At 33.3% G+C, this 19,071-nt stretch overlaps 1 protein-coding gene across 1 annotated transcript; it reads right to left on the minus strand.

Moving 5' to 3' along the window:
• Positions 1 to 5,034: 5,034 nt before the first annotated feature.
• On the minus strand, positions 5,035 to 17,827 carry LOC123680160 (tuftelin-interacting protein 11). Its single transcript, XM_045617927.1, has 11 exons — positions 17,550 to 17,827; positions 17,198 to 17,440; positions 16,826 to 17,121; positions 16,604 to 16,767; positions 12,251 to 12,446; positions 11,889 to 12,098; positions 11,264 to 11,526; positions 10,583 to 10,779; positions 7,990 to 8,211; positions 5,444 to 5,787; positions 5,035 to 5,385 (listed from the first exon to the last, which is right to left on the minus strand). Exons 1-11 carry the CDS (start codon positions 17,650 to 17,652, stop codon positions 5,137 to 5,139), a joined length of 2,487 nt encoding a protein of 828 aa, XP_045473883.1. The 5' UTR covers positions 17,653 to 17,827; the 3' UTR covers positions 5,035 to 5,136.
• Positions 17,828 to 19,071: the final 1,244 nt, after the last annotated feature.

The following is a 19,071-nucleotide window of genomic DNA, read 5'->3' on the forward strand; positions in this document are numbered from 1 at the left end:
CAAAAATATTGTTTTCTACTGCTGATCCATGTAAATGAGATCTGTAATAGATAATTTATTTTCTGTTTCATCTCACATGCTTTATTGATCTTTAATTTTTGTAAGGAAATAATCAAATGTGATATATACAGGGTGTTCTACAAACTCATCTATGACAAACTTTAACAGATGATAGAGTTGTAATCATTCTGAACATTTTTTGCTTAGAACATAGGCCCGATTCATTTTGAAGTTACAAGAATTTGAAATGATTTATTTTCATATTTGAATTGAATAGAAAAGTATAAATTGACAACAAGAATTTTGTCGATGGTTACTTAAACAACATGCAAAATATAATACTATATTGTGCAACAAGTGGTGAAAGTCCAACTTTTCTCGCGAGTGTGGAACACGCGAGAAAAGGATTTTACCTACAACTGCTATGAAAAGTAGCGTATTCTTCATAGCTTTACTCAATTTCAAAACTATGTGTTGCTCATACTGTGGGAAATATTATTTCTCACGGCACTTTTCCCACACCTCGCTTGGAAGACCAATGAAATTGGGCTTTTGAATCGTTTCTATGGAAACGCAATAAATTAGCACATACTGTCAACGAAGGCATTTTTATTTGAATCAAGTCCATTACATGAATTATTAAAATTTTTGCAGTTGTAGGAAAAGTATATTGTGCAACATGTGGAGAAAGTCCTTTTCTCGCTCGTGTGTTTGCGGCACTCGCCTTTCAGGCTAGTGCCACTAACTTCCACACTCGCGAGAAAGGTTGGACTTTCCCCACTTGTTGCACAATTTACTATTCTCCACATGTTGCAAACTATACTTTTCCTACAACTGCACAAATTTCAATAATTCAAGTAATGGACTTGATTCAAATCAAAATGGCCTTTTATTTTCAAGATAGATGGAAGAGAGTCATCATGAGTTTCATCCCGAAGCCAGGAAAACACCAGAAATTCCCCCAAACCACTGTCCGATGAGCAATCCAGTCATCAATTGGGAAAGTCGCCGATCGGTTTAGATGGCGTTTGAAAGATTCGTACCACAAATACTTTTCTGACAGTTTTGTGATTAGTTGAATCGGTTTAGTTTGAGCGCGAGTCTAAAATAGACACTGGCAAAGAGAAAATATGCTATATTTTCTTCGATAAAGGCGAAAATCCAAGCCAAGCTGCTGAAAATGTGAATAGTGTTTATGGTCCTGATATTGTAACAGCCCAATTTGGGTTTCGTCCATTCCGTCTCGGTAATTTATAAGTCAAAGATGCATATATCACATCACACTGGCAAGCCAGTTGTTGAAAATGTCGATAAAATCATGGACATTGTCGAGTACAAAGTCCGGCCGTTAAGTAATCACTGTTCTCGATTGCCCAAGAGCCAAAAATTGAAAAAAACCGTTTGCAACCTTCTGCATAAGGCTGGTCTCAAGAAGAAGCTCGATGTATAGGTACCACATGAGTTAATGGAAAAAGCCACATGGACCGAATTTCCATCTGCGAATCGCTGCTGAATCGCAACAAAATTAACCTATTTTTTAAACGGTTGGTGAAAAGTTGATCACTTACGACAACGTCAAGCGAAAACGGACGTGGTCGAAACGCGGTGAGCCAGCGGAAACGGTGGCCAAGCAAGGATTGACGGCTAGGAAGGTTTTGCTGTGTGTTTGGCGAGATTGACAGGGAATTATCTACTGTGAGCTTCTCCCCTACGGCACAACTGTTAACTCGAAACTGTACAGGGTGGGCAAATTTCGATGTTTTAGCACTACAACTTTTGAACCAGAGGAGATAGACAAAATCTGATACCCACTTCTCGATCTCTTTTTCTGAGAAACTAACAAGGGTAGTATTCATTTTTGGCCACCTTCTTTTGTTTTCGAGTTATAAGCGAAAATTGGAAAAATGGCGATATCGAAAAACATTTATATCTCCGCTAATACTGATGATAGAGCTCTGAAATTAAAACATTATACAGGCACTTTTTTACGTAGAATCCAGTGGCGTGCTCGTATTTTCAAGAGGGTTTTTAATTAAGAAGCTATGACCCAAAGTTATGTTTTTTTAAATGGGAACACTAGATTTTTGTGCCATTTTCTGAAAGCTTAATTTTTCCTGATTTCAAAAATATATAACATCGTATGATTCGTATCAAAATGAATAACATAAAATGGTCAAAAACCTTTTTTTCCTTAAGAGTCTCAATATTTCTATGGTTTCAACTGTTGATGAGCCTTCCTATAACAAGAGCAGTGTCCTTCCGTCAATCTGATTATTTCTATGCTTTTCACTTATTTCTACAAAATTCGAATCTATATTTATTTTATCCAAATAGTTTCGAAAAGATAAACGAACTTGGAAAAAATTTCCTAGGTAGCTTGAACACAGTTTAAAATATTCATCTATTGAAATATCGAGAAGAGGTGTCGACTGTGCAATTGTTGTCATTATTAGGTTAAATATTATTTCTTGTTTGTCCCTTCGTAATTAAAATGTTGAGTTCAATTAGATATGCATTGTTTCATATGCTGTTTAAAATGGATTGCTACTTGTGCGTATTGATTCTGGAGACCTATGTAAATAATCTCCTGATACATGCATCTCATTACAACTCTTTCGATTGAAAAATTCGATCTTGTGGTTTCTCCGTTATTTCCAAATCAATTTTTAGATAAAAAATTTATAAAACATATCTAGATTCGAATTTTGTAGAAATAAGTGAAAAGCATAGAAATAATCAGATGGACGGAAGGACACTGCTCTTGTTATAGAAAGCTCAATTTTTCTGTGTTCATCAACAGTTGAAACCATAGAAATATTGAGACTCTTAGGTGAAAAGAGGCTTTTGGCCATTTTCTATTATTTATATTGATCCGAATCATACGATGTTATATATTTTTGAAATCAGGAAAAATTAAGCTTTCAGAAAATGGCACAAAAATCTAGTGTTCCCATTTAAAAAAACATAACTTTGGGTCATAGCTTCGTAATTAAAAACCCTTTTGAAAATACGAGCACGCCACTAGATTCTACGTAAAAAAGTGCCTGTATAATGTTTTAATTTCAGAGCTCTATCATGAGTATTAGCGGAGATATAACTGTTTTTCGATTTCGCCATTTTTCCAATTTTCGCTTATAACTCGAAAACAAAAGAAGGTAGCCAAAAACGAAAACTACCCTTTTTAGTTTCTCAGAAAAAGAGATCGAGAAGTGGGTATCAGATTTTGTCTATCTCCTCTGGTTCAAAAGTTGTAGTGCTAAAACATCGAAATTTGCCCACCCTGTACTGTCAACAATTGGACCGTTTGAAGGAAGCAATCACCCAGAACCAGCCAGCTTTGGCAAAGTAGGAGAGGAATTGTGCTCCAGTAGGACAACGCCAGGCCACACACACCGATAGTGACTCGCCAGAAGCTCCGAGAGCTTGGTTGGATCCACCTTATAGTTCGGACCTGGCACCAAGTGATTACCATCTGTTCCTGTCCATGACGAACAATTTTGCTGGTGAAAAATTCGCTTTAACAGAGGCTCCTGAAAATCAACTGCCCCAATTTTTTTGCCAATAGGGACGATGGCTTTTATGAGAGAGGCATAATATTACCTTCAAAATGGCAACAAGTTATCGAACAAAACGGCGCAAATTTGACCAAAATCAGATCATTCTACTATGGTAATTAAAGCCTTGTTTTTCGTACAAAAAAAATAGTTTTTTCTATTACACCTTATATCACCGACTTCTAGAAGAGCACATAAATATTCCACATCTGTTCCCCTGAACCCGATACGGACTAGAACACAGGTAAACCCTTGTCACTATTTGTCAGTATATCCATGAAAGACCCAATGAGCTAAGGTAAATAAATCTTCCGTTAAGAAAGTAAAAGCAAATACATACTAGCAAAGTTGGTTTCGAATAAATTGCATACTTCAATCTCTGACAATCAAATGAGTTGCGCATAAACCCCAGTGAGTATGTGTTACAGGCACAGGAGGTATGTAAAGGGTGTTTTTTTTAGAGCTATAGAACTTTAAATTGCAATAAAACAACGATGGATTATTCGATTGACATGAATTTTATTTATCCGCAAGATAATCTTGTGGCATTGCATTTAAAATATGATTTCTGGCATATGACTGCCACGGCTGGCTCGGATGTAGTCCAATCTGGACGTCCAATTTTCGATGACTTTTTCCAACATTTGTGGCCGTATATCGGCAATAACAAGGCGATTGTTGTCTTCCAAATGGTCAAGGGTTTGTGGCTTATCCGCATAGACCAATGACTTTACATAGCCCCACAGAAAGTAGTCTAGCGGTGTTAAATCACAAGATCTTGGAGGCCAATTCACAGGTCCAAAACGTGAAATTAGGCGGTCACCAAACGTGTCTTTCAATAAATCGATTGTGGCACGAGCTGTGTGACATGTTGCGCCGTCTTGTTGGAACTACAGCACCTGGACATCATGGTTGTTCAATTCAGGAATGAAAAAGTTAGTAATCATGGCTCTATACCGATCACCATTGACTGTAACGTTCTGGCCATCATCGTTTTTGAAGAAGTACGGACCAATGATTCCACCAGCCCATAAAGCGCACCAAACAGTCAGTTTTTCTGGATGTAACGGTGTTTCGACATACCTACACTTGAGGATTAGCTTCACTCCAAATGCGGCAGTTTTGTTTGTTGACGTAGCCATTCAACCAGAAGTGCGCTTCATCGCTAAACAAAATAAAATGGACGTAGTGCGCGATACGTATTCCGCACAGAACCATTATTTTCGAAATGAAATTGCACTATTTGCAATCGTTGTTCAGGCGTGAGTCTATTCTTGATGAATTGCCAAACCAAACTGAGAATAAATCACTTGACAGCTGTTAAATCGGTCGCCCATCTTGAACAGTAATGCCAACTTAAAGTTATATACTTCGAAAAAAAACACCCGTTATATAGCTATAGGCATGTCAAATGTAACTAATAGCAAATGGCATATACGATATATTTTTTGGTTTAATGCATCAAAATAAAATAAAAACATTGTCTAATCAAAATTGTTTATTATAGAAAACATATTTACAATTTATGTTCTGAAGTTTTATACTGGAAATTAATAAATATACAATAACATCCATAACCTATTTATGCCATATCTAATAATCTATTCAAGGAAACTGGTAACCAAGTAGAATTATTGTTTGAATAGAAAACAACATTTCTGTCTATATAACACTGGATACCATTTGTGCCCATTCTGTAAACTTGTTTTGCTTCCCGATACTTATTTGTTATTGGTACAAACAGAATGCCATTTTCCTCACATCTCTTTGCAACTAGATCTTTGAAATTTTGTGGTATCTGCGAAGTCATCCTGAGGGCATCAGCAAAGTTCTGCAACAAAAATTTAATCAAACAATTGGAAAAAGATTATTCATCAAGAATCACTTACATCTACTTTTGGTGGAGGTGGGGGTGGTGGTACATTGGTTTCTATTGTTGTCAAATATGAAATTGATTCTTTAGCTCCTGGTTGCTGGTCCAGGTTAACAGCTCTATTCATCATTTCTAAGGCTTTGTGAAAGTTTTCTTTAATTGTTGGTTGTGATAGAAGTTCATCAGAAAGCATTCTTTTCCATCCAGAATACCACTCTGTGACCTGTGTGTAGTTAGGATCATGATTCAACCATAAGGCCAAGGTTTGCAACCATCTAGGGAAAAAGAACTTGTCCAAAATCAGAGTCATATTACCAACAGATAGCATGTCGTTCCAATCCATAACCCAATGCCAATTATCTGAAATAAAATTAAATCAGCTTCAGTTTCATAGCTCAAACCAAAATTTCATCATCAATGGAAATTTATGATGACTAAAGACATTATCCTCTGGAAAGTAGCCGAGTTCAATTTCTTCCAAGGAATAACAATAAAAATAAGTCTTTACAGGGTATACCAATTTCGAGTGCCTATTAGACTTTTCACATTTTTCAATTTCAATTCTGGACTCTCTCTTTTTCTCTCTATATTGTCAATATTTTATTCTTTAGATTTATTCTCAATATCCCAACATTTCAGAGGAGTTCCGATATTTTCATGTTTGTGTTGAGTTCCTAAAATACTCCAGTGGCGTAGTTTTCGAGGGTATCTTGCCTTCAATGGCCCCAATGAAGATAGGAACTATTTAGAGCCATTTCCTGATTTTCCCAACTTTCCTTCACAAAAAGATCCCCTTCTTGAAAGCCACTAGGTCGAACTGTTATATAACTTCAATGTTATAGATGAACTGGATTTAGTGAAAAATTGAACAATGAAGAAATAAAGAGTACCAAATGATTTGGCGTAATGTATGTCCAAAGAGTTTTGGCTCAAATTTCTTCATATAATTTCACAGGGAAAACATGGTTTTATAGCAACTCTTCAGAACAGGTATAATTCAAAATTTCTTAAACAATATATTATATTACATATCAAGAGTTGTAAGAAGCATATTACGCATGACTAGAAAAAGTTGGAGTGCGCAATTTTCTTACAACTCAAGTTGTGTACTATACTTCTTGGATTTTGATGGTATTGGTCCCTTTTCATTTGATTTCCGCATCGTTACCTATGGCGCTCACGTCGTTTTTCTGTCAATATCGTGGGTTGAGGTTAAATCAACAATAATAACAAGATCAACGTCTTTTGACAGAACAAACGAAAATTTTGAAATAATGCTGTTGATTGATTTTATCTCTTCTTAATTATTGTAACATTGTCTATTACCCATGTCTTGATAAATTCACTCAATATCGACTTCAACGTGTGCAAAATACTTGTTGTAGATTCATATTTAATTTGTGGAAATATGATCACATTTCTCAATGCACTCTGCAGTTGAAGTGTCTAGTATGTTTAAATACCATTTCCTTGTTTTTTTTGCATTGTTTAATACTCAAAGTCCGCCCTATCTTTATGACAAGCTCGTTTTCAGAAATAATTTACACAATCGCAACACCAGACATTCACAGATACTTAACATGCCTCGCCATTCGACAGCTCTATTTGAACGCAGTTTTACTCACAATACAGTAAAACTTTTGAATTCCTTCAAACCGGAACTATCAATACCAATAACCAAATTTAGAAAAGTCATTAAAAATGAACTGCTTGATCAGCAAAACTAGCCACATTGTTGTCGCATTGTATTTTCATAATGTAGTATTCACTGGTTTATTTGTTTTTTTTCTCTTCTACTGATATTCAAATCAATATTATTGAAATTGTAAAATATCATTTTTGTTTTTTTTTGTTTTTTTTTTGTCTTGTAAACTGAAAAGGTTAAAGAGTTTAAGAGTAGCTTTAGCTAATCTTCGCCTTTTCAGGGCAAATGTATGTACATTTGTTGAATAAAGTCGGTTTATTATTATTATTGATCAATCCTACAGTGACTTATAGAGTATTCGACTGACTACACCAGTTCGAATTAATTCGAGCTAATTATGTCATTTAGCACTACAAAAATTCGAATTAATTCGCACTGGTGCAGCCAGTCGAATACGCTATTAATAAAACACATTGGCGACAATTCGTTCAAATTGAACCTAAAAATGGCGAACCATATGGCTTTATCATAGAATTTAAGAATACAGTTGACTGAACTGAACTGACACTTTCTCAAAATTAAAATTATTGGGCCTGATAGTATTTGAAATTGAAATTTATTCAACTGAAGAATACTATAGAGACTTAATAAATGGGCCTTACATTTTGAATGAATCCCAAAAATCAGGTAAAAGGAAAATGTAAAAAAAAGCCGCCATATTTAGACTCAGCCAATCAAAAAACGAGACCACGCGTGTCGCCACTGTGTTTTATTAAGTCACTGTAGGTCAATCCTTTGTATAGTGTCTATACAACATCTAATCAGTGAACACACCAGTATTTTAGACTCATCAGTGAATAGTTGATAAGATCCGCCGTAACAAAAAGATATTACAAAAATAAAGAGCAATTTCTTACCTAGATGTTGTTCAAGTGGACTTATTACAAGTGATTGCATGCACATTTGTAATTTGGGTACAATATGCTTTATCAGGAATGCAATGAAAGCTCCTTCAGGTAGGACACGCTTCCAGGGTTGTAACATAAATTTCGCTGATCGATCTGATGGATGCCAATTCGTAAGAGCTGCTCCCAATTTATCTTGAATTATTGGATAAATTGTGTCCTGCAATCTGGTATCTGAAAAGAATATTCAATCAACTTTTCACTCTACAGGCTGTCCCAAACTTAAGAGCCATAGTGCAACAGGCTAAAGCTCAAAAATAAGAATTACTCAATAGATATGAGTTCTTTTTTTTGTAATTTTTCTTATACTCTTATTATTCACAGGGTAAAAATATGAAATCTTTAATTTATGATCAAGAGTAATAAAATATATAGACGCCTTTTTTTATTTACTTTGTAATATTACCATAGCAAACGCAGAGTTTTGACATCTTCAGGTATTTCCAGACGCCGACTGACTCAGTAGTTACTAGAAAAAGTATGCCCCTCCCTCTACTAACCATCCCTTGTCCACAAATCAAAATAACAAACAAGAAAAACATTTGGCTTCACAATAAATTGTACTATAATAGAAGACAGCGACCTCTATGCTATTTTTTACTCTAAGCATTGAATTAAAGTGACTTAATTAAACATAGTGGCGACGATTAGTTCTAATTGAGCCTAAAAATGGCGAATGGGGACATAGAACCATAGAAGCTAAGAATAAAATTGACTAAACTGAACTGAAAAACGTCAAAATCAAAATTATTGGGCCTGATAGTAGTAGTAGTAACTGTTATTTATTGTTATTTGATTGTATATAGAACAAATATATTGAACTGAAGAATACTACAGTGACTAAATAAAATGGGCCTTAATTTTGAATAAATCGCAAAAATCAGGTAAATGGAGAAACATAAAGCCGCCATATTTAGGCTTAGCCAATCAAAAACGACACCACACTTGTCGCCACTGTGATTTATTAAGTCACTGAACTTTGAAGTAGAAAGCGCCCTCTATGATTTATGTTCAAAATAATATTGAAATCGGATTTCCGAAATTCGAAAACGCTAATATACTAATTTTGAATTTATCTATTTTAAAATTTTATCATTAAAAGATTTTATTAATAAAAAAAAACGTGAAACATAGTCAAGTGCTTAGGGCCAGTTGCACCATTTGCCTAATTGTTGATTAAAAATTTAAACATTGATTACTTTCTGATTTCTCTTGCACCATCTGTCAAATGACGTTTAATGTGGCCTAATCACCGATTACACTAAACAGGAAAATTTGGACGTTTATTTTCCCGATTAGTTTTAAATGGGGTTCTGCGCATAGACCTAATATCAATTTGACATTAGGCCTATGGTTCTGAGTAAGATGTCTAAAAACATGGTGAATGCACTCGTCAAATTTTGAATGCAATGACATTCGACCAAATTGAAAATATTAGATTTAGTTCGTGGTGGCGCCGCAATGTCATATTTGTCATTTCGATCTTTTTTCCGTTGTTTTTGATTGGATACATTAATTAAAACCCGATACTGACCAATCCAAAGCGATGTGTAACCGAGTATGATCGTGCAAAGTCGTGAAACAAAACACGAACCGTTTACTGAATGAATTCAAATATTTGTAATAGAGAGTTTATTGGTATTTCAATTACAAGAATTACTTCCATAGATCATAACTATAATGAAAGATATACATATATAGGTACATAATGGCACAAAACTCATAAATAATAAATAACAAGAATCTTAATTTGTTGATAGCGCTACCTACAGTTGACATAACGAAGCTTAACTAATATTCTCAAAATTGGCAAAACAAAAGCTAATCAGTTCATACACCTGGTTTTTAGACATCTTAGTTCTGAGCAACTCAAAACGTCAAAACATATGACTTATTACATAACCTGAATATTATTTCTTTATGGACATAACCTGATGGTGTCACATTGTATGTTTCTGTGTTTGGTTTTGTGAGGAATTTCAGAATTAAAATATGGATTCAGATTCAGATCGTGACTTATCATTCAATGACAATTTATAATAATAATTTGTAATTTATGTTAACTTTGTCACGATAAGAACAGAGAACATTATACTAGAAAATTGATAGTCCTGATTTTTCTATGATCACCGTCAATATTTTGAAATGTTGCCAAACATATCTCCTGTTTAGCTAAACATCGATTATTATCAATCGGTACAATCGGTAAAAATTATAATCATCGATTAGTACTAAACATTGATTACGTAAACAGCGTTTAATTTTTGAATGGTGCAATTGGCCTTATCTTTCATTAATATTGAAATTATGTTTCACCAAGTGATAACTGAGGAATCAATTTTGTTTATTTTAAAATTATTTTAATTTTTCAAAAAATTATGTTTCACTCGCAACAACTTTCAATAACTGAACTCCATATTCATTGAACAAATATTCTTATTTTGTTCTCTAGTATCACCTGCTGCCCTATGGCCCTTAAGTTATGCGACATCCTGTGTCAAATTAATCAAAATAATCGTCAAAACCAAAAAGGTTTGTATCTTACCAATGAGTGGTATCCATGGATGTATCCATGTGTGAATAGGAACAGTATCGGTCATTGGATCCCAAGACTCAACTTCCTCTTTCAATCGGGGCACTATTGACTGGTCAAACATATTATCCACTATCCATTGCGGAAGAATGGGACTCCACAGCTCTAATAAATTAATCAAGTTGTCACATTCCCTAGGACTCCATGTACTAAAACAAAATATATATTGCAGTTATTAAATCTGAAAATAACAAGACGGTATTACGTGGTGTTTGAGCATTAAACAAAGTATTATACTCAGAAATACCACTGAAGACTTCATAAAACCAAAAGAGATAACTGGTTCCTGCAAAAGCAGTCAGAATGAGGTATATGACATTCATATTTGGAAATATTTGTCTTTCAGTTCTTCAATTCATTAAATTTAAAAAGCTTGAGATGCTTTTTGGAAAAAATAGTTTTTTGCAAAAAAAGAGTAGTTTTCAACGAAATGGCTTATCCTAAGAAGCCAGGAAAAAAAATTCGTCATCTTCATTTCAACAACATCTGAATGTTTGAATGTTTTCCATTCAAAAAGTAGCACAAAACAAGGGACATAAGTTTCCGTGTTACAGAAAAGAAATATTGTCCAAAATAACACCCACAAAAAAAAGTTAATCTATCCTTTCACTTTAATTCTAGGACAGAACTTACCTAACACAAGTTCTCATCACAGGCATCCAAGTATGCCAAATGAGACAATCATATGGCTGAATTCCCATTTTATTACCTTCTAGTTTCCCACGATGCATCAAATGCCTCTCCAGAATACATTTCCACTGTTTGAAAACGTAAAAGAATTCTCTTGGAGTATTCAATGGTGACCATTTAGCCATGGCTGAAGTTAGGAGTGGACCAACTAATCCTGGAGCCAATTCTGCTAATTCGTATCTACAATATTCTTCGAAAAATCCATCCTGCAAAATTAAAGTAACATTAAGCAGTTAGAAAATGTAATGGTTATTAGTTAATGCATTTAGAAAATCTTTGAATTGAAATCATTGATTCGATAATGCAAAATCGGCTTTTATTAAATTTCGATCAGAATATTATGACAAATTGGGTAATCTAAGAAATTAAAATATTGATATTAGTGCTTTAAAACATTCAAATTCGAACCATTTGGAAAAAAAATTCTCATAATTCTGGACAAAAACGATTTTGATATATTTGAATGAGTTTTATTATGTTTCAATTATCGGGATTTCAAATTTGTATAACATGTTATCATGCATTTTGCCTAAAACTATTACAAGACCTAAATGAAACACAAAAATACCTGCAGCTCCTGGAACATCTCAGATACTTGTCCCAGTGAAAAACTTTGAGAAGGATCAACCAATTTTCCAACCATACTCATTACATTGTGTAAATTCTTCACAAGTGCTTCTTCCTTTTCTCGTATCATTACTAAAGATTCTTCTTCCTGCGTCAAGGCTGTTATTCTGTCTCTATTAATTCTATTTTTTCTATCATCGCTGATGATTTCCTGAAAAAAAGGATTTAAGTAACATACCGAATCATTTTAATGAAATCAATTAAAGGTTTTGCTGTGAACTTTCTCTCTATTGATTCAAGAAATGTTCTGGATATCTTCATTTACTGGTTTAAAACAGAAGCAATGTTATAAAATAGACTTACCTGCTCAGTCGTATCTACTAACAGACCTAAATTATGTGTTAATTCAGGTAAAGCAAAATTTGAGCATTTTTTATGAATCACGTCTTCAAAGTGTTCAACACCAGGTGGGGCTTTGAGACCACTTAGAGCATGATATCCACTAAGTACTCTCTGCTGAGGGCCAGTCATGTCAATAACTTTAACTTTGGACAGATCACTGTAAATAAAAGGTATGTAAATATTTCAGATGGAACAATATTCAATAATTCATTATAACTCATGAATGTTAAAATGTAAAAATTAATTTACGCAGAAAATAAATTGTTTATTAGTGCTCATTGTAATCATAACTTGATGGCAATATGTACAGTGCATCCCATTTTGGGTGAGACTGCCAGGTTTCTCGCTTGTTATTTAAGATAGAGCCTTGCGGTTTTCACGTTCCTGTCCTACTTTTTCGTGAAACTCAAGTTGGTCTAATCAGATTTTGCATAACTGTTTCCGTTCAAGAGATACAGGGTGATTTTGGAAATTGATACTTTTCGGACCTCTCCTTTATCTCCGAAGTTATTAGAAATAATGCTGAGGTAAAAACTACATCTGAACCAGAATTTTGCGTAGAATCCAGTGGCGTACTCAATTTTTTTTTCGGGGTATGGTTTTGAAGATTCAACACAAACCTATATTTTTTTCAATGGAACACCCTATATATCATTACCTCGTTGAATTCGTTATTTTTTTCCCTTCAAAATGATATATGATACTATATAGGTAGGATGGTCAGAAATGTTAAAAAAACACTAAAACATCAAATAATGATGATTTTTTGTTAATGAGCAATGGATTTTTCATATGAAAAAAAGAATTAATTGGATAATTTTCATTTGTGATTTTTATTTATACTAGAGTAAGCAAACAAATATAATACACTCATCACTAATATGAAAAACAAAACGTAGGTACCTACCTAATAGCAACAAATGAATAATAAAAAAAATCATAAACATTGCATAATATCTTACAGATTAAACTGTTCAAATTGCTGTCCATTTTCCCTAATACATATAATATACTTCAGTAAAAGACATAACAGTCTCGAAGAACTTCGTGCATCAAGAGAGGCAGTTTTCCAGGATTTACAAAACCGCCCTTTTATAATATTAAATGCACTCAGGCGTATTGAAAAGTTTTGTCAATTATGTATTAGAGGAAAATGGGGAGCAATTTGAACAGTTTAATCTAAGTATATATAATCTGTAAGATATTATGCAATGTTTATGATTTTTTTTATTATTCATTTGTTGCTATTAGGTAGGTACCTACGTTTTGTTTATCATGTTAGTGATGAGTGTATTATCTTTGTTTGCTTACTCTACTATTTATAAAAATCATCATTTTGAAGGGAAAAAAATAACGAATTCAACGAGGTAATGATATATAGGGTGTTCCATTGAAAAAAATATAGGTTTGTGTTGAATCTTCAAAACCATACCCCGAAAAAAAAAATTGAGTACGCCACTGGATTCTACGCAAAATTCTGATTCAGACGTAGTTTTTACCTCAGCATTATTTCTAATAACTTCGGAGATAAAGGAGAGGTCCGAAAAGTATCAATTTCCAAAATCACCCTGTATCTCTTGAACGGAAACAGTTATGCAAAATCTGATTAGACCAACTTGAGTTTCACGAAAAAATAGGACAGGAACGTGAAAACCGCAAGGCTCTATCTTAAATAACAAGCGAGAAACCTGGCAGTCTCACCCAAAATGGGATGCACTGTACAATTGAAATTGCACAATTACAAATAGGAAAAATAATACACCTAATAAAATGGAAAATTTGTTTTGTAGGTAAAAAACAAATTCTTATCGATTTCTTGGCAGTTAAAAATTGATAAATGTACTTGAACTTGAAATGAAATATAATTCAAAACAAATCAACAAGCTATATGTCCTTCAACACTGGATTATTCATTGTCATAATGCACATAGGTATCTTTCGTTTCTTGCACTGTTCGACTGGACAGTCAAGTTTCTCTTTGTCATGCATTGAATATCCTATCTTTCCAACATGATGTTCTAGACCTGTTTGATGAATCTATCAACTACACACTAGATTTGGGAAAAAAGTTTCTGATATAGAAATAATGAAGGTTTTTCAGAATATTGAAAGTATAACAAAGAAATGATGGTTCTACATACAAACCAAAAAGTTGTATGGGAAAAAATTTTATCAATGGTCTATGATTTCTTAGTTTCTAATCAAATATAAAATAGAGAAAATGGGCTGAAATGTTTCATTTGTCAATAGCTTCAAAAATACATTCCTATTAACAAGTTCATTAAGATTAAAAAAAAATTGAAAAACTGAGCAGGCTATCATTCTTTTACTCTAATATACATATATGAACTTTGATGTATATATTTTTGAAATCCTCTGAAAGCAAGTTCAAAATAATATAGCATAATTAATTTCCAATCCAATATCTGAAAATCTACCATAACCAACATTGAGAAGAAGTATTCTTCCTTACATATTATGCTACAGTAAACCCTGCGACGCTGAATTTTCAGATGTAAAAAAATGTATTATGGTAAGAAGTTGAACTTAATGCTTGCTTGGGATGATTTCAAGGAATCAAATAAAGAAATAGTATTCGCTCATTAAAAATCACTGGTGATAAACTATCGAATAATAAGGTGAGGTAGAACCTTTTCAAACCATTTTTCAACAAAAAATTGAAGAACTTGATTTCTGTCTGGATCAGATGCACAATGCAGATGACTTGTATTGGCGCTGTGCCTTCTTGAAAAAACATTAGAGCATGCGGTAATCATAAACTGAAGTGACTTGCATTAGGCAAGTCTAAATATCCTCGAGTTCAGTTCACTTCCAGTGTATCATCATAATAAGAAAAGTGGTATCATTTGGATTTTTTCCATCTAATTGTTCTGTTCTAATTCAACCGATGGATCAAAGTGTGATCCATAATTTAAAAGTTATCGAAATTTTGTTGGATGAAAATAAAGATATTAAAAAATGAGTTTGAAGAATTTTTCATTGAATGATGTAGTTTTCTTTATTGCAGACTCTTGGATTCAAATGCCTGAAAAGTGGATCAAGTCATGGTGCCTCTAATGATAATGCCAATGATTAAGATGAAAGAGTTTGAATTCTTTTGCATATGAAGTAGTAAATACAAAATTAGTATTCAGAGGAACCTCCAAACTACCAGGTAGTGAAATGGGTAGAGTGATGAAAAAAATTTCTATTCAGAAGATGGGGACTTCTGAGAAAACATCTAGCAGCGATGCAACTGATAAATTGCATAAACGTATTTACTAGGAGGAAGAAAATGACCTACCACATAATAAATTGATATTATTATAAAGAATTCGACAAAGACCTATAGAAGTAAATCATTAAAAGAAATGTCAAATGACGCCTGACACTATTGTAAAAAACATTGATAATTTAACAGTTTTTAATGTGAACAAAATTTATAATTGTTTGGAAATTAGTCGATATTGATGGTTTATTGTGTTTCGAATGATAATTAATGAAAATTGCAAATCTGTCCAACTACATTAAATCAATTTTGATAATCTTCGAAATTGATTTACTTATAAGAAAAAAACTTCTTTAATCCGTCCATGTTTCAGATTATAGATATCATTCATTATGAATTCTATAGCCTGAATGTTATATTAATTGGTACAGAAGTCATCTGACAAATTTCTGTTTCCTTAATGTATTATGATCCATGTTCAATAAATATTTTTTCATAAAATAGTTTTCTCAACGAAAAACAATTATTTTTTTATAATTTGAGAATTGTAAACCAAAAAATGTTATGAAAAATATCATGTTAGACAGAGTCAATATCAGGATGGGAGCTATGTATATGTAGCTTCCTTGAGGATAGATTTTCAAGCATAAATGCAGATGTATAAGAAAGCTTGTAGCTTGTATAGCAACTTATTTCTGAAAATAACTATTGATGAGAATAGTCCACCTATATGGTATTCTTTGTTTCAGATCACATTCTAGTTTGGCAATAAACCAACATTTTGCATGGTCCTTACACCATATTAGCATGGCACTATAAATTGTTTACTCAATAGTTAATAGGTAGAATGGTACTTTCAAGTCAGAAAATTTCTTTCCCAACCAGAGGACTTAAACCTTAGACCTTTTGGTCTCAAGCTAGTATGCAAACCACTGCAAAACCATACCTTGAGGGATTGAGCTTAAAGACAAGTGGAATCATCATATGAATACAGGAAAATGAGAATGAAAACAAAATGAAAATTATCAACTTCTTAGTAATTATAGCTATTCATTTCTTTTCCAAACTAACTAAGTCGTCTTTACCTTACGATTCCTGAATTTCTATAAGCTCCAGGACGTTTACCTTTTTCTATAACATCATCAACACTTCGATAATAGTATCTTGTCTTCTTCTCTGAAACTTTTTTCCATTTGGATTCACCATTTGGCTCCTCATTTTCTCGCTTAATACTTTTATTGTCTGTAACCTAAAAAAATAAAATTAGCAAACTTTGTCCTCTTTTATATAGTAAACCCTAATATTACCGTAAGTTGTGCCACTTTAGCTAGCTTTTCTGGACCATAGGCACCAATAGCACCTCGTCCCTTCCTCAAATGTGCTTCTACAGGAGTTGATATTCCTTGAAGATCTTTACCCAGTCCTTTGCCAGGTTGAAAACCCATCTGAAGAAGTAACTTTGCTCCTATTCCTTTTGTGTGTTTTTCCCAATTACCAACACCTCTATCGCTCAAATTTGAATGATTCTTTTTAACTCGCAAACCTGCTATATCTCCTGTAATTTCTGTTGTAAAAGACTTAGTTTCAGTAGATGTACCTAAACCTAAACAAAAATTAATAACATTGATAATCAATTATAAAACATCAAGTATGCTTATTTTGATGAAGAAATTATCAACCTGCTCTAGAAAAAGTATAGTCATCTGCCCCTTCAGAATCACTTGAATCCTTTTCCGTTTTAAGAGTTTCAGGATTAAATTTTGTTTCTTCATCCTCCTGCTTTTTGACATCTTTTTTTTTACCGACTTGATGAACTCCTCCAGCCACAAAATCAATAGGAGCAGAATAATTTTTGGATTCCTTGTTGCTTTTGAAAGTAGGTCTTCGGCTCTCATCATCACTCTCATCTTCAGCCCAAATGCCTTAAAAAGTTATCAATGTTGGAAAATTCGAATTTCAATGAAAAGTTTGGTGAATATTATTTATAAATATTATTATATACACAACTGCACTAAAATAAAAATCACTCACCGTAAATTTTTTGCTCCTTCGTTAGTGCTTTACCTCTTCTTGTATTGAATTCATTATCCAAATCGTGATCTGTTATTTCAAAACGAATAACTTCGTCATCCATGATGCAATTTTTTTTCGTAAATATTAAAAACTAGATCATTAGCAAAATTTTGTTTTCATTCCGGTTGCAAGAGAAAAATTAGCTCAAAATGCAGACGAATACATTAACTATAGAGTAAAGAGTATTCAGCTTTTTAATCTTTGAGTCTTTGACAGTACTGACAGCATAGGCATTTCTCATTTCGTCCTCTATGACTGAGGGTGGTAAAATTTAATTAATTTGACAAGAAGGTTGATTACTTATGACATATCCGATGGAAATAATCGTTCAAATCCAAATATCCGATTCAAGGGTCATAGAATCCATAAACGTATTAAATCTTAATAGAATATTAATAAGAGGAACGGAAATCGCCTTTAATTGATATATTTGTTATGATGCCAGCAATCGTCACTCCTTTAGTCCTTTTCTGACGGGACACTATAGCCACAGATTACTAGTCTGTGTTAGTCTGTGCTATAGCATTAGCTAACCTAATTTGATTAATTTCGAAATTATCAATTCATGCTCAAAAATATTTTACAATGTGATTTATTCATAAAAAATTTTTCGTAACTTCACAATAGCTAAATCATTAAACTGAGAAAACCATTGACCCTTTTGAAACACGAAAGAATTTTTATTAATAAATCACATTGTGAACTATTTTTGAGCATCAATTGATAATTTCCTAATTGATCAAATTATGTTACGCTACTGCTATAGTGTCCCGTCAGAAAATGAGTGACGAATGTTGGCATCAAAACAAATGCATCAGTTAGGTACAAGGCGATTTCCATTCCTTTCATTAATGTTCTAAGGGCCATTTGCACCATTTGCCTAAACATTGATTAAAATTCAAACGTCGATTAATTTCTGATTTCTCTGAGGGCCAGTTGCACCATTTGCCTAAACATTGATTAAAAATTTGAACGTTGATTACTCTATGATTTCTTAAGAGAAATCAGAAATTAATCGACGTTTAAATTTTAATCAATGTTTAGCAAATGGTACAAATGGCCCTTAGACATCTTACCTACAGCCAACTGAGCCAACTGCCTCATTTTACCATTTCTGTGATTTTATCATAGACCTATTATTTAAATACCTTAGGGCCATTTGTACCATCAGTAATCAACGTTTAAATTTTTAATCAATGTTTAGGCAAATGGTGCAACTGGCCCTAAAAATTGTTTGTAGAGATCTTAGCTGTAGTTTGTCGGTTGTATAGAAAAATTCATTATTAATTCGGAAGTGACAGCTGCAGCCAATGAAAGTAACCAAATCGGCATGTGGTGGAACGTGGACTATATTAGCCAATAGAAACAACCAAATCTACACATTCTGGTTCCAAAGACGAACCGCTATAATATCAGGGTTTATTTAAAAGTATTATTGTCTGTTAGGCAATGAATACCTTGGCTCATAATGAATTGCTGG

Source organism: Harmonia axyridis, chromosome 5, assembly GCF_914767665.1.
Source record: "Harmonia axyridis chromosome 5, icHarAxyr1.1, whole genome shotgun sequence".
NCBI lineage: Eukaryota > Metazoa > Arthropoda > Insecta > Coleoptera > Coccinellidae > Harmonia > Harmonia axyridis.